A 15258-nucleotide genomic window follows, 5' to 3' on the forward strand; every position below is an offset into this window, starting at 1 on the left:
TCCCTCTGCTGTCTTCCTCCTCCCACAGAGGAATAAGGATACTTACATCATAGGCCAGACTATCAGCCTCATTAGATACAGTAAGACCAGCCAGCTCTCCCAATCCCAGTTCAGCCTCCATGTTCACATCAGGGCCCAGGATAAAGGCCTTCCCAGAGGAAGAAGGGACCGTCAACACCTCCACTGGAAGAGAAATAGAGACAGTCAATTAATCAATCAACCAATAACCTGCAGGACATTCAAGATGTTAACACTGAGCAAATACATGGTACCGTCTAACACCTAGTTTAGACTAGCCCTGGGTCCAACACCTAGTTTAGACTAGCCCTGGGTCCTAGTTTAGACTAGCCCTGGGTCCAACACCTAGTTTAGACTAGCCCTGGGTCCGACACCTAGTTTAGACTAGCCCTGGGTCCGACACCTAGTTTAGACTAGCCCTGGGTCCTAGTTTAGACTAGCCCTGGTTCCAGGTCCTAGTTTAGACTAGCCCTGGGTTCAGGTCCTAGTTTAGACTAGCCCTGGGTCCAACACCTAGTTTAGACTAGCCCTGGGTCCTAGTTTAGACTAGCCCTGGGTCCAACACCTAGTTTAGACTAGCCCTGGGTCCGACACCTAGTTTAGACTAGCCCTGGGTCCTAGTTTAGACTAGCCCTGGGTCCAACACCTAGTTTAGACTAGCCCTGGGTCCTAGTTTAGACTAGCCCTGGGTCCTAGTTTAGACTAGCCCTGGGTCCAACACCTAGTTTAGACTAGCCCTGGGTCCTACACCTAGTTTAGACTAGCCCTGGGTCCAGGTCCTAGTTTAGACTAGCCCTGGTTCCAGGTCCTAGTTTAGACTAGCCCTGGGTTCAGGTCCTAGTTTAGACTAGCCCTGGGTCCAGGTCCTAGTTTAGACTAGCCCTGGGTCCTACACCTAGTTTAGACTATCCCTGGGTCCTAGTTTAGACTAGCCCTGGGTCCTAGTTTAGACTAGCCCTGGGTCCTACACCTAGCTTAGACTAGCCCTGGATCCAACACCTAGTTTAGACTAGCCCTGGGTCCTAGTTTAGACTAGCCCTGGGTCCAACACCTAGTTTAGACTAGCCCTGGGTCCTAGCCCTGGGTCCTAGTTTAGACTAGCCCTGGGTCCTAGTTTAGACTAGCCCTGGGTCCTACACCTAGTTTAGACTAGCCCTGGGTCCTAGTCTAGACTAGCCCTGGGTCCAACACCTAGTTTAGACTAGCCCTGGGTCCTAGTTTAGACTAGCCCTGGGTCCTAGTTTAGACTAGCCCTGGGTCCTACACGTAGTTTAGACTAGCCCTGGATCCAACACCTAGTTTAGACTAGCCCTGGATCCAACACCTAGTTTAAACTAGCCCTGGATCCAACACCTAGTTTAGACTAGCCCTGGATCAAACACCTAGTTTAGACTAGCCCTGGGTCCTAGTTTAGACTAGCCCTGGGTCCTAGTTTAGACTAGCCCTGGGTCCTAGTTTAGACTAGCCCTGGGTCCTAGTTTAGACTAGCCCTGGGTCCTAGTTTAGACTAGCCCTGGGTCCTAGTTTAGACTAGCCCTGGGTCCTAGTTTAGACTAGCCCTGGGTCCTAGTTTAAACTAGCCCTGGATCCAACACCTAGTTTAGACTAGCCCTGGATCAAACACCTAGTTTAGACTAGCCCTGGGTCCTAGTTTAGACTAGCCCTGGGTCCTAGTTTAGACTAGCCCTGGGTCCTAGTTTAGACTAGCCCTGGGTCCTAGTTTAGACTAGCCCTGGGTCCTAGTTTAGACTAGCCCTGGGTCCTAGTTTAGACTAGCCCTGGGTCCTAGTTTAGACTAGCCCTGGGTCCTAGTTTAGACTAGCCCTGGGTCCTAGTTTAGACTAGCCCTGGGTCCTAGTTTAGACTAGCCCTGGGTCCAACACCTAGTTTAGACTAGCCCTGGCAAGGACAGAGGAACAGTACCTTTGTCAAAATTCAAGATGTGCACTGGGCAAATTTGTGACCTGTTTCAGGAAACTATGCGTTATGTCGTGGGTCACTACCTCACAGGAGAGACGTTGGAACATAAACTTTATTTTTGAGGGTAGAAATGTCTTCTGGAACATGTGAACTTTCATGTGCCTTAATAACAACCTTGTATGCCATCTGTAAATACTAATACAATGGTTAAATAAGGAGCATAGTTGGTTTAGCCACAGAAAAATACATCTACCTTCTCACTTAGCCATGATTGGCTGAGATAATGAGTGGGCTGGATATGCCGAGAGATGAGTTGGGATTGGTCTGCCATATAGAAGGCTTCTGTCTATTGGAGCTGGTCAGTATGTCTAGGTAATCATGTCGAACGCGGCTTACATATATATATATTTTTATAGTGTAACTGCATAAGTGTTGCTCTCCACTTTCTGGAGGATCGAGTTCTGAAATCAGTGGAATTAAAGTATGATAGCTAAAGAGATGGAGGAAACACCTGTCTCCGGATTACATCTTCAAACTAAAGGCAACCATGGCATCCGACAGGAGATGCGTCCAACCATGAATGATGTATACGGGTAAGATAGTCTAGATAGCTACATTATCAGATATTACATGTTTCTAATTTTGACAGAAAGAGCCATTTGCTTGGCTAGCTATAGCCTAATGTTAGCTAGTGTCCTAAGGCTAGCCCTTACAGTGAATTGGCACGCAGAGATGTGAAGACTAATTGATCAGATATTAAAATATCTGAAGAGTTATATTCGAAAAAATATAAATATGTAATCTGAACATTTTCCGTGGTGCCCCGACTTCCTAGTTAATTACATTTACATGATTAGTTTAATCACGTAATAATAATTACAGAGAATTGATTTGATAAAATCACAGTCTTCACCTTTAATGATACTAAAGACACGACACTAGCTAACATTGAACCTGGTTGGTTATCTACCTTCAGATTCATGCAGGGTAGTAACATCATGAGTTGGGATTATGGTTCATTGTTTAGCTAGTTAGCTACATGTCTTAACAAAAGACTCCACTATGCAAGTAACCATTTTGGGTGCGTTTGTAAATTCAGTCTGGCCATCTACTCCGATTTCAGAGCACTCTCGTCTGAGTGTGCCAGAGAGCGCAGAATAACTACTGAATTTACAAATGCTCAACACCCGTTGAATATGGCCGGTGTCATGACGTTGGCCTGTGGGTAAGGTTTATGACCCCCCCCATAAATACCTTTCTCCCTTCCCCTCTCTTACTGACCCTACTGAAGGACTGCTGTCCTGTTAAATATAGAGAGTCTGGGAACATCAAACAAATGGGGAAAGGAACCATATTTTGATAATAAAACCAGTTGGAAATATGCTTGATAACGTAATGAGTATGTATGTCAGTTCATTGTTATCTGAGACATTATGATTGATGACAGGACGACATAAACTGTACCTGAGAAAGTATACACCCTCTAGTTATCAGAGTCACATGGAATTGTTATGCAATTGAAATGTTTGATATTGAAATTGTTTGTTAGGAGATTAAATGTAATTTTAGCTTCCAAATGAGAGAATTGGGTTTTCATAAGGAAAGTGCCCTGCTCGATCAGTGGCCAACCCTGTGAAGAGACAGGGGTTATAAACGATGAAACACCTCCTTCCCCCCTCTCCACTATATAAGCCTTTGACGAAAAGACATTCACCATGTTCCAGTACGGGAGGTCTGCAGCCTCTACGTTAGAAGGACACATGACAACTAAGCCAACCTCGGCGCGAGCTATGGTATGAACTGGTATGAACTTTGAGCTTATTCACTACAGAAGTGATACTTCCTAGCCGTTGAGTTAGCCGCTGCTAACGTGGGCTAGGAAAGGACGGACGACGGATCCAGTCTAACAACCAGATGAAGATACCACCACGTATCCAATTTACCACCATTGACATTCTTCCACTACAGGAAGATCTGTTGGCCAACCCGGCCAGTATCTAGGACCAATCTACCGAAGCGCAGCTCAGAGTAAATATTTATTGCATTTTCCTTTTCCAAATGGGCGGTAATTTAGAATGCATAAGATAATGTATTTACGATAGCATAGCTGCTGTTTCTGTGTTCCTAAATCTTCCCGCTCTTTCATTCAAGCCCAACCCCCTTTCCTTTGTGTAACCAGCTTTCATACAGATTCCGTTCACCAGGGGTGAATTCTGTATGACATCATTGTATTCTGTGTAGATGTAATTCTGTGTGATTAGTTTAGGTATTTAGTAAATAAATAATTAAACCCAATTTTGTATTGCTGATTCAACTTGTTAGCCAGGGTTCGTGAAGATAACCAAGAATTTACAACTTTCATTATGAGACTGAAAATAAGATAAGGGTTAATATTGACTGCTATCGATGTAAAATATTACTAAGTATTTTAAGAGTTTATTCGGAAGATAACGGCTCTATAAACGTTCTTCTGTGGTGCCCCGACTTTCTAGTTAATTACATTTACATGATTAGCTTAATCAGGTAATATTAATTACAGAGAAATCATTTTATAAATTAGCATGTCATATCACTTAATCCGGCATAGCCAAAGACACGACACCGGTGTCAGTAAACGTCAGTAAACTCATCAGCCAGAGCGTCCAGTGCACTCAACGAGAAACGCTCTGAACTTGGAACGGACAATCTGACAGCACAGTTCCAGTCACCAAAGCTCTGGATAACATAACAGCCTAACCAGCTCTGCTAGGGCGAGTAATGCTCAGTGAGCTGTTCTCTCTCTCTCTTAGATGTCTGGAAGTAGCTAGTAAGTTAGCTTGGGTGCTTGACTGCTGCTGTTAGTACAGTCAGATCAACCTTTAAAGAGATGGGTGGTGCTAAGGCTTAAGAGGGGGTGAACGATGCTCAATGGGTGTAGACAAAGAAGAGCTCTCCAATAGTAGATACCAAAACATTGAAAGGCCATTTTCTCAAAAGTGAGTTTACAAGTTGATCAACTTTCAAAGCAGAATTACTTTCCCATTGTTTCCTCAACTGTAGTGTATGATATACCATGTTGTAGCTCTGAGTCTCTACTTCTATCCAATGTCAACAAAAAAAAACACAATTTCAAATTTTGCTACATAAGACCGATTTGAGCCCGTCACATATATGGTACAGAGAGACAGGGACAAAGACAGGGTCAGTACCTTCATCCATGTGGTTGTCCTGGTAATGTTCATAGAGTCTGGGTGTGTTGGAGCGGGACTGGGAAATAGAGGAGGGTTCTCTGGGATTCATGTCCTCCTGGTCCCTCAGGTTGGCCAACATGTCCTGGAGCTTAGACCGGTTAGGTCCTGAGGAAAGGCAGACAGATAGGGGGACAATATAATGTTGGCACAACATTTAGTCTAGAGGCTGTGTCCCAAATGGCAGCCCTATGTGCCCTGGTGACAAGAAGTGCACTATAAAGGGAACCGGGTGCCATTTGGGATGCAAAACAGAGAGAAATTGGCTTGGAAAGGCAGTACGTCTACCTGTCCCCTCCCCCGAACACCTTTCCTGAATACTCACCACATCAAAAAATTAACAAAATAGAATTTGATGGGAAAAAAAAGTGCAAGAAAGATTTTGGGAAGAAAAGAAAGGCGACAGTTGAAATGATCAGAGGATGAACGTTGGCAGAATCATGTCAAATGGAGAGAGGGGATAGAGACTGATACTAAAATAGGAAAATGGGACTGTTTGTTTCTGTATCATGACATCTACAACTTAAATAGTCTCGTCTTTCAAGGTTGCAGAGTGGATTCTAAGTGTTGTTTATGCCCTTCCATCACTTCTATGTGTGTTGAGTGCAATATGATTCAGTCGGTTTGATTCCTTGTCTTCTATAAGACTCTACTAGATGATGTGTATGTTGAGTCCAATATGATTCAGTCGGTTTGATTCCTTGTCTTCGATAAGACTCTACTAGAATATGTGTGTGTTGAGTCCAATATGATTCAGTCGGTTTGATTCCTTGTCTTCTATAAGACTCTACTAGAAGATGGGTGTGTTGAGTGCAATATGATTCAGTCGGTTTGATTCCTTGTCTTCTATAAGACTCTACTAGAAGATGGGTGTGTTGAGTGCAATATGATTCAGTCAGGGTTTGATTCCTTGCAGACTAACTCCAATAGAGGTTCTGTAGACTACATATTTCTGACTGAAATAAGAAAGACACAGATAATATACATGGGGAATGATACTGTAGCTAGCAGTGTACAAATGAATATCTAAACTACAGAACAGAATGGAGCAGGCATTGAAGGAAATACAGGAATAACAAAACACATACACAGACAACGTTTACACAAAGAGACAGAGCGGTGGAGACAGAGTTGAATTTAGAGCGGTGGAGACAGAGCGGTGGAGACAGAGCGGTGGAGACAGAGTTGAATTTAGAGCGGTGGAGACAGAGCGGTGGAGACAGAGCGGTGGAGACAGAGTTGAATTTAGAGCGGTGGAGACAGAGCGGTGGAGACAGAGCGGTGGAGACAGAGCGGTGGAGACAGAGTTGAATTTAGAGCGGTGGAGACAGAGCGGTGGAGACAGAGCGGTGGAGACAGAGCGGTGGAGACAGAGTTGAATTTAGAGCGGTGGAGATAGAGTTGAATTTAGAGCGGTGGAGACAGAGCGGTGGAGACAGAGCGGTGGAGACAGAGCGGTGGAGACAGAGCGGTGGAGACAGAGCGGTGGAGACAGAGCGGTGGAGACAGAGCGGTGGAGACAGAGTTGAATTTAGAGCGGTGGAGACAGAGCGGTGGAGACAGAGCGGTGGAGACAGAGCGGTGGAGACAGAGCGGTGGAGACAGAGCGGTGGAGACAGAGTTGAATTTAGAGCGGTGGAGACAGAGTTGAATTTAGAGCGGTGGAGACAGAGCTGAATTTAGAGCGGTGGAGACAGAGCTGAATTTAGAGCGGTGGAGACAGAGCTGAATTTACAGAGCTGAATTTAGAGAGGTGGAGACAGAGCGGTGGAGACAGAGCGGTGGAGACAGAGCGGTGGAGACAGAGCGGTGGAGACAGAGCGGTGGAGACAGAGCGGTGGAGACAGAGCGGTGGAGACAGAGCGGTGGAGACAGAGTTGAATTTAGAGCGGTGGAGACAGAGCTGAATTTAGAGCGGTGGAGACAGAGCTGAATTTAGAGCGGTGGAGACAGAGCTGAATTTACAGAGCTGAATTTAGAGAGGTGGAGACAGAGCGGTGGAGACAGAGCGGTGGAGACAGAGCGGTGGAGACAGAGCGGTGGAGACAGAGCGGTGGAGACAGAGCGGTGGAGACAGAGCGGTGGAGACAGAGCTAAGAAAGAGCAGCCACAGTAAAAGAACAAGATAGCTTGTTCTTGATTTAAGGCTTTTGTTTATATTTCTCTTACTCTACCGAGAGAGAAGAGGAGGAAGAGGAGGAAGAGGCATCGAGAGAGGACTTACTCTGCCCCACTTTTTTCCCCTTGCGTTCCTTCCTGTACTCCTCTTTGAGTTTGGTTATCAGACCCTGGTCCATGTCCCAGGCCTCTGACATTGCAGTCTGCTCCTCCTCCTCTATAGGGGGACAAAACCAGAGCGATAGGAGAGGCTGTCCAATTCCTACCTACCAGGAGGGTTTGCCCTGGTCTTGGAAAGTCCCTCCAGTAACTAGCCACTAAGCCCAGATACTATTTCAATAGTTATAAAGGAGTTGAAAGGAAGTCGAACTCCCCAAGGAGAGTAGACCTTTAGGAGTCACGAGGAGCTCAGAGACCCCCCCCATGGCCAAGTCACTGTGGAGACAATCCTTAACCAAAAAAACACTGTCCATCTTTCTTTTTATCAATCTTTATTTCTTGCAATCTTTCTAATCCATTTACCAGGTTTTGGTTAAAATATATACTGTATGGTCACATTCCACTGTTAGTCTACACCTTCAGTACACAGAACACGTGACAAAATGGTAAATTCCCTTCATAGACCAACAGAGGTGGAAAAGACATGACTACCATAGACTTAGAACATACAATGGAACATAACACAGGCTACGGGGGGGGGTTAGACAGGCTACGGGGGGGGTAAGACAGGCTACGGGGGGGGTAAGACAGGCTACGGGGGGGGGAAGACAGGCTACGGGGGGGGTAAGACAGGCTACGGGGGGGGTAAGACAGGCTACGGGGGGGGTAAGACAGGCTACGGGGGGGGTAAGACAGGCTACGGGGGGGGTAAGACAGGCTACGGGGGGGTAAGACAGGCTACGGGGGGGTAAGACAGGCTACGGGGGGGGTAAGACAGGCTACGGGGGGGGGGTAAGACAGGCTACGGGGGGGGGGGGGGGTAAGACAGGCTACGGGGGGGGTAAGACAGGCTACGGGGGGGGGTAAGACAGGCTACGGGGGGGGGTAAGACAGGCTACGGGGGGGGTAAGACAGGCTACGGGGGGCGATGTAAGACAGGCTACGGGGGGGCGGGGTAAGACAGGCTACGGGGGGCGGGGTAAGACAGGCTACGGGGGGCGGGGTAAGACAGGCTACGGGGGGGCGGGGTAAAGGCAGGCTACGGGGGGCGGGGTAAAGGCAGGCTACGGGGGGCGGGGTAAAGGCAGGCTACGGGGGGCGGGGTAAAGGCAGGCTACGGGGGGCGGGGTAAAGGCAGGCTACGGGGGGCGGGGTAAAGGCAGGCTACGGGGGGCGGGGTAAAGGCAGGCTACGGGGGGCGGGGGGGTAAAGGCAGGCTACGGGGGGCGGGGGTAAAGGCAGGCTACGGGGGGGGGGGGTAAGGCAGGCTACGGGGGGCGGGGTAAAGGCAGGCTACGGGGGGCGGGGTAAAGGCAGGCTACGGGGGGGCGGGGTAAAGGCAGGCTACGGGGGGGGGGGTAAAGGCAGGCTACGGGGGGGGGGGGTAAGACAGGCTAGGGGGGGGGGGGTAAGACAGGCTACGGGGGTGGGTAAGACAGGCTACGGGGGGGGTAAGACAGGCTAAGGGGGGGCGGTAAGACAGGCTACGGGGGGCGGGGCGTAAGACAGGCTACGGGGGGGCGGGGTAAGACAGGCTACGGGGGGCGGGGTAAGACAGGCTACGGGGGGCGGGGTAAGACAGGCTACGGGGGGCGGGGTAAGACAGGCTACGGGGGGCGGGGGTAAGACAGGCTACGGGGGGCGGGGTAAAGGCAGGCTACGGGGGGCGGGGTAAAGGCAGGCTACGGGGGGCGGGGTAAAGGCAGGCTACGGGGGGCGGGGTAAAGGCAGGCTACGGGGGTGGCGGGGGTAAAGGCAGGCTACGGGGGGCGGGGTAAAGGCAGGCTACGGGGGGCGGGGTAAAGGCAGGCTACGGGGGGCGGGGTAAAGGCAGGCTACGGGGGGGCGGGGTAAAGGCAGGCTACGGGGGGCGGGGTAAAGGCAGGCTACGGGGGGGGGGGGGTAAAGGCAGGCTAAACGGGGGGCGGGGTAAAGGCAGGCTACGGGGGGCGGGGTAAAGGCAGGCTACGGGGGGCGGGGTAAAGGCAGGCTACGGGGGGGCGGGGTAAAGGCAGGCTACGGGGGGGGGGGTAAGACAGGCTACGGGGGGGGGGTAAGACAGGCTACGGGGGGGGTAAGACAGGCTACGGGGGGGCGATGTAAGACAGGCTACGGGGGGCGATGTAAGACAGGCTACGGGGGGGGCGGGGTAAGACAGGCTACGGGGGGCGGGGTAAGACAGGCTACGGGGGGCGGGGTAAAGGCAGGCTACGGGGGGCGGGGTAAAGGCAGGCTACGGGGGGCGGGGGTAAAGGCAGGCTACGGGGGGCGGGGTAAAGGCAGGCTACGGGGGGCGGGGTAAAGGCAGCTACGGGGGCGGGGTAAAGGCAGGCTACGGGGGGCGGGGTAAAGGCAGGCTACGGGGGGCGGGGTAAAGGCAGGCTACGGGGGGCGGGGTAAGGCAGGCTACGGGGGGCGGGGTAAAGGCAGGCTACGGGGGGGGGGGGGGTAAAGGCAGGCTACGGGGGGCGGGGTAAGGCAGGCTACGGGGGGCGGGGTAAAGGCAGGCTACGGGGGGGGACCGGGGGTAAAGGCAGGCTACGGGGGGCGGGTAAAGGCAGGCTACGGGGGGCGGGGTAAAGCAGGCTACGGGGGGCGGGGTAAAGGCAGGCTACGGGGGGCGGGGTAAAGGCAGGCTACGGGGGGCGGGGGTAAAGGCAGGCTACGGGGGGGCTGGGTAAAGGCAGGCTACGGGGGGCGGGGTAAAGGCAGGCTACGGGGGGCGGGGTAAAGGCAGGCTACGGGGGGCGGGGTAAAGGCAGGCTACGGGGGGCGGGGTAAAGGCAGGCTACGGGGGGGCGGGGTAAAGGCAGGCTACGGGGGGGCGGGGTAAAGGCAGGCTACGGGGGGCGGGGTAAAGGCAGGCTACGGGGGGCGGGGTAAAGGCAGGCTACGGGGGGCGGGGTAAAGGCAGGCTACGGGGGGCGGGGTAAAGGCAGGCTACGGGGGGCGGGGTAAAGGCAGGCTACGGGGGGCGGGGTAAAGGCAGGCTACGGGGGGCGGGGTAAAGGCAGGCTACGGGGGGCGGGGTAAAGGCAGGCTACGGGGGGCGGGGTAAAGGCAGGCTACGGGGGGCGGGGTAAAGGCAGGCTACGGGGGGCGGGGGTAAAGGCAGGCTACGGGGGGCGGGGTAAGGCAGGCTACGGGGGGCGGGGTAAAGGCAGGCTACGGGGGGGCGGGGTAAAGGCAGGGCTACGGGGGGCGGGGTAAAGGCAGGCTACGGGGGGCGGGGTAAAGACAGGCTACGGGGGGTAAAGACAGGCTACGGGGGGGTAAAGACAGGCTACGGGGGGGTAAAGACAGGCTACGGGTGGGGTAAGACAGGCTACGGGGGGTAAAGACAGGCTACGGGGTAAAACAGGCTACGGGGGGGTAAAGACAGGCTACGGGGGGGTAAAGACAGGCTACGGGGGGGTAAGACAGGCTACGGGGGGGTAAAGACAGGCTGTAACGGGGGGGTAAAGACAGGCTACGGGGGGTAAGACAGGCTACGGGGGGGTAAAGACAGGCTACGGGGGGGTAAAGACAGGCTACGGGGGGGTAAAGACAGGCTACGGGGGGGTAAAGACAGGCTACGGGGGGGTTAAAGACAGGCTACGGGGGGGTAAAGACAGGCTACGGGGGGGTAAAGACAGGCTACGGGGGGGTAAAGACAGGCTACGGGGGGGTAAAGACAGGCTACGGGGGGTAAGCAGGGTAAAGACAGGCTACGGGGGGTAAAGACAGGCTACGGGGGGGTAAAGACAGGCTACGGGGGGTAAAGACAGGCTACGGGGGGTAAAGACAGGCTACGGGGGGGGTAAAGACAGGCTACGGGGGGGGTAAAGACAGGCTACGGGGGGGTAAAGACAGGCTACGGGGGGGTAAAGACAGGCTACGGGGGGGGTAAAGACAGGCTACGGGGGGGGTAAAGACAGGCTACGGGGGGGTAAAGACAGGCTACGGGGGGGTAAAGACAGGCTACGGGGGGGTAAAGACAGGCTACGGGGGGGTAAAGACAGGCTACGGGGGGGGTAAAGACAGGTGACCTGAACACTACAGTCTACCAGGGTGTTGGTTGACCAGTGACCTGAACACTACAGTCTACCAGGGTGTTGGTTGACCTGAACACTACAGTCTACCAGGGTGTTGGTTGACCAGTGACCTGAACACTACAGTCTACCAGGGTGTTGGTTAACCAGTGACCTGAACACTACAGTCTACCAGGGTGTTGGTTAACCAGTGACCTGAACACTACAGTCTACCAGGGTGTTGGTTGACCTGAACACTACAGTCTACCAGGGTGTTGGTTAACCAGTGACCTGAACACTACAGTCTACCAGGGTGTTGGTTAACCTGAACACTACAGTCTACCAGGGTGTTGGTTGACCTGAACACTACAGTCTACCAGGGTGTTGGTTGACCTGAACACTACAGTCTACCAGGGTGTTGGTTGACCTGAACACTACAGTCTACCAGGGTGTTGGTTGACCTGAACACTACAGTCTACCAGGGTGTTGGTTGACCTGAACACTACAGTCTACCAGGGTGTTGATAATGTAGTCAGAGGGACAGGTTTTAACCTTATTGTTTATTTATAGGAGTGTAACTCACCCCAGTCGGTCCCGTGTCCTGCGCTGCGGGACTCGGGTGATGTGTCCATATCATCTGGACTAGACAGGAAGTCAAAGCCCTTCAGTGCATCCTCAGTGTCTGGGTCCTCACTAGTGTCCATACTGGTGGACAGGGCAGGTGATGGCTTCTTCCTCACTATCTGAGAGACAAGAGAGGGATGTAATTGAGGCATATTGTGACATTATCAGCTCAGAAATCCATTCTGACATTATCATGAACTTCAGAAGGAAAAGGATTTAGCTAAACGTGTCTCTGTGTGTCCCTTACCGTCCCTGTAGGTCCTGTCTATTCCACGACAGTCCTTCCCTTACCGTCCCTGTAGGTCCTGTCTATTCCAGAATAGTCCTGTCCTTCCCTTACCGTCCCTGTAGGTCCTGTCTATTCCACGACAGTCCTGTCCTGACCGTTCCTGTAGGCCCTGTCTATTCCAGAATAGTCCTTCCCTTACCGTCCCTGTAGGTCCTGTCTATTCCAGAATAGTCCTTCCCTTACCATCCCTGTAGGTCCTGTCTATTCCACGACAGTCCTGTCCTGACCGTTCCTGTAGGCCCTGTCTATTCCAGAATAGTCCTTCCCTTACTGTCCCTGTAGGTCCTGTCTATTCCAGAATAGTCCTTCCCTTACCATCCCTGTAGGTCCTGTCTATTCCACGACAGTCCTGTCCTGACCGTTCCTGTAGGCCCTGTCTATTCCAGAATAGTCCTTCCCTTACCGTCCCTGTAGGTCCTGTCTATTCCACGACAGTCCTGTCCTTCCCTTACCGTCCCTGTAGGTCCTGTCTATTCCACGACAGTCCTGTCCTTCCCTTACCGTCCCTGTGGGTCCTGTCTATTCCAGAATAGTCCTTCCCTTACCGTCCCTGTAGGTCCTGTCTATTCCAGCATAGTCCTTCCCTTACCGTCCCTGTAGGCCCAGTCTATTCCAGAATAGTCCTTCCCTTACCGTCCCTGTAGGCCCTGTCTATTCCAGAATAGTTCTTCCCTTACCGTCCCTGTAGGTCCTGTCTATTCCAGAATAGTCCTGTCCTGTCCTTACCGTCCCTGTAGGTCCTGTCTGTTCCAGAATAGTCCTGTCCTGTCCTTACCGTCCCTGTAGATCCTGTCTGTTCCATGATAGTCCTGTCATTCCCTGAACCGTCTTCATCGTCATCTTCATCACTGTAGTCAGCTGCAGAGCTTTCTATGAACCTGAAGGCCTCCTGCACAACGCTGGACTGCTCTGTCTTCCTGCTCACACAATCACACACAACACACACACACACACAATCAAGACAGTGGTTGACTCTGTCAGAGGCAACATGGACCTAGTGGTCCTAACAATATCAAGACAGTTCTCTAGGTTGGGGCCAGCCTGATCCACCATCTTACATATCTGTTTCTCTAGGATGGGGCCAGCCTGATCCACCATCTTACACATCTGTTTCTCTAGGATGGGGCCAGCCTGATCTCTCCATCTTACATATCTGTTTCTCTAGGATGGGGCCAGCCTGATCCACCATCTTACATATCTGTTTCTCTAGGATGGGGCCAGCCTGATCTCTCCATCTTACATAACTGTTTCTCTAGGATGGGGCCAGCCTGATCCACCATCTTACATAACTGTTTCTCTAGGATGGGGCCAGCCTGATCCACCATCTTACATATCTGTTTCTCTAGGTTGGGGCCAGCCTGATCTCTCCATCTTACATATCTGTTTCTCTAGGATGGGGCCAGCCTGATCCACCATCTTACATATCTGTTTCTCTAGGATGGGGCCAGCCTGATCTCTCCATCTTACATATCTGTTTCTCTAGGATGGGGCCAGCCTGATCCACCATCTTACATAACTGTTTCTCTAGGTTGGGGCCAGCCTGATCCACCATCTTACATATCTGTTTCTCTAGGATGGGGCCAGCCTGATCTCTCCATCTTACATATCTGTTTCTCTAGGATGGGGCCAGCCTGATCCACCATCTTACATATCTGTTTCTCTAGGTTGGGGCCAGCCTGATCCACCATCTTACATATCTGTTTCTCTAGGATGGGGCCAGCCTGATCCACCATCTTACATATCTGTTTCTCTAGGATGGGGCCAGCCTGATCTCTCCATCTTACATATCTGTTTCTCTAGGATGGGGCCAGCCTGATCCACCATCTTACATATCTGTTTCTCTAGGTTGGGGCCAGCCTGATCCACCATCTTACATATCTGTTTCTCTAGGATGGGGCCAGCCTGATCTCTCCATCTTACATATCTGTTTCTCTAGGATGGGGCCAGCCTGATCCACCATCTTACATATCTGTTTCTCTAGGATGGGGCCAGCCTGATCCACCATCTTACATATCTGTTTCTCTAGGTTGGGGCCAGCCTGATCCACCATCTTACATATCTGTTTCTCTAGGTTGGGGCCAGCCTGATCCACCATCTTACATATCTGTTTCTCTAGGTTGGGGCCAGCCTGATCCACCATCTTACATATCTGTTTCTCTAGGATGGGGCCAGCCTGATCCACCATCTTACATATCTGTTTCTCTAGGATGGGGCCAGCCTGATCCACCATCTTACATAACTGTTTCTCTAGGATGGGGCCAGCCTGATCCACCATCTTACATATCTGTTTCTCTAGGATGGGGCCAGCCTGATCCACCATCTTACATATCTGTTTCTCTAGGATGGGGCCATAGAAATAGAATGACTAGAATATTATTGGTCTGAGGTATTTTCTCCCTTCTAGTAATGATATCATTGGGGGGCACCATCCTGTGGGGGGGACCATCCTGTGTGGGGGGGGCACCATCCTGTGTGGGGGGGGCACCATCCTGTGAGTGTATTGACAGTGAGGTGTGTTAACTTACCCTCCTCTGGTGCTCGTGCCTTTAGGTGAGGCGTCTGTTCCGTTGGCCGTCCTCTCCACAGGTCCCCCTCCAGCCAGACCCAGCAGGGTTTGGACCCGGCGAGACTTCACATCCAGGATGGCGTCTGTGTAACCCACCTCCTGGAGATACCTGCAGGAATTAAGACAGGCTGCGTGAGTGGAGGAGAAGATGCATTCAACGTGCCACAGGACAGGAAACAGAGCCTTAGGGTCTAGTGAAGATGTCCTTTAAATCACACCAGTGATGTCTCAGGACAGGAAACAGAGCCTTAGGGTCTAGTGAAGATGTCCTTTAAATCACACTAGTGATGTGTCTGTCTGTCTGTCTGTCTGTCTGTCTGTATGGCA

At 51.8% G+C, this 15258-nt stretch overlaps 1 protein-coding gene across 2 annotated transcripts in view; it reads right to left on the bottom strand.

Moving 5' to 3' along the window:
• The window catches only part of LOC115201768 (striatin), a 56928-nt gene that overhangs the window by 8626 nt on the left and 33044 nt on the right, over positions 1–15258 (bottom strand). Inside the window, exons 5-10 of one of the 2 annotated variants that reach the window (XM_029765656.1) lie at positions 14891–15040; positions 13141–13282; positions 12036–12195; positions 7390–7500; positions 5127–5273; positions 47–183 (exon numbers count right to left, since the gene is read on the bottom strand). In XM_029765656.1, coding sequence (XP_029621516.1) covers positions 47–183; positions 5127–5273; positions 7390–7500; positions 12036–12195; positions 13141–13282; positions 14891–15040 — 847 coding nt within the window. The remainder of the gene's footprint in view (positions 1–46; positions 184–5126; positions 5274–7389; positions 7501–12035; positions 12196–13140; positions 13283–14890; positions 15041–15258) is intronic. The other variant, XM_029765657.1, reaches the window with a different exon arrangement.

Source organism: Salmo trutta, chromosome 10, assembly GCF_901001165.1.
Source record: "Salmo trutta chromosome 10, fSalTru1.1, whole genome shotgun sequence".
NCBI lineage: Eukaryota > Metazoa > Chordata > Actinopteri > Salmoniformes > Salmonidae > Salmo > Salmo trutta.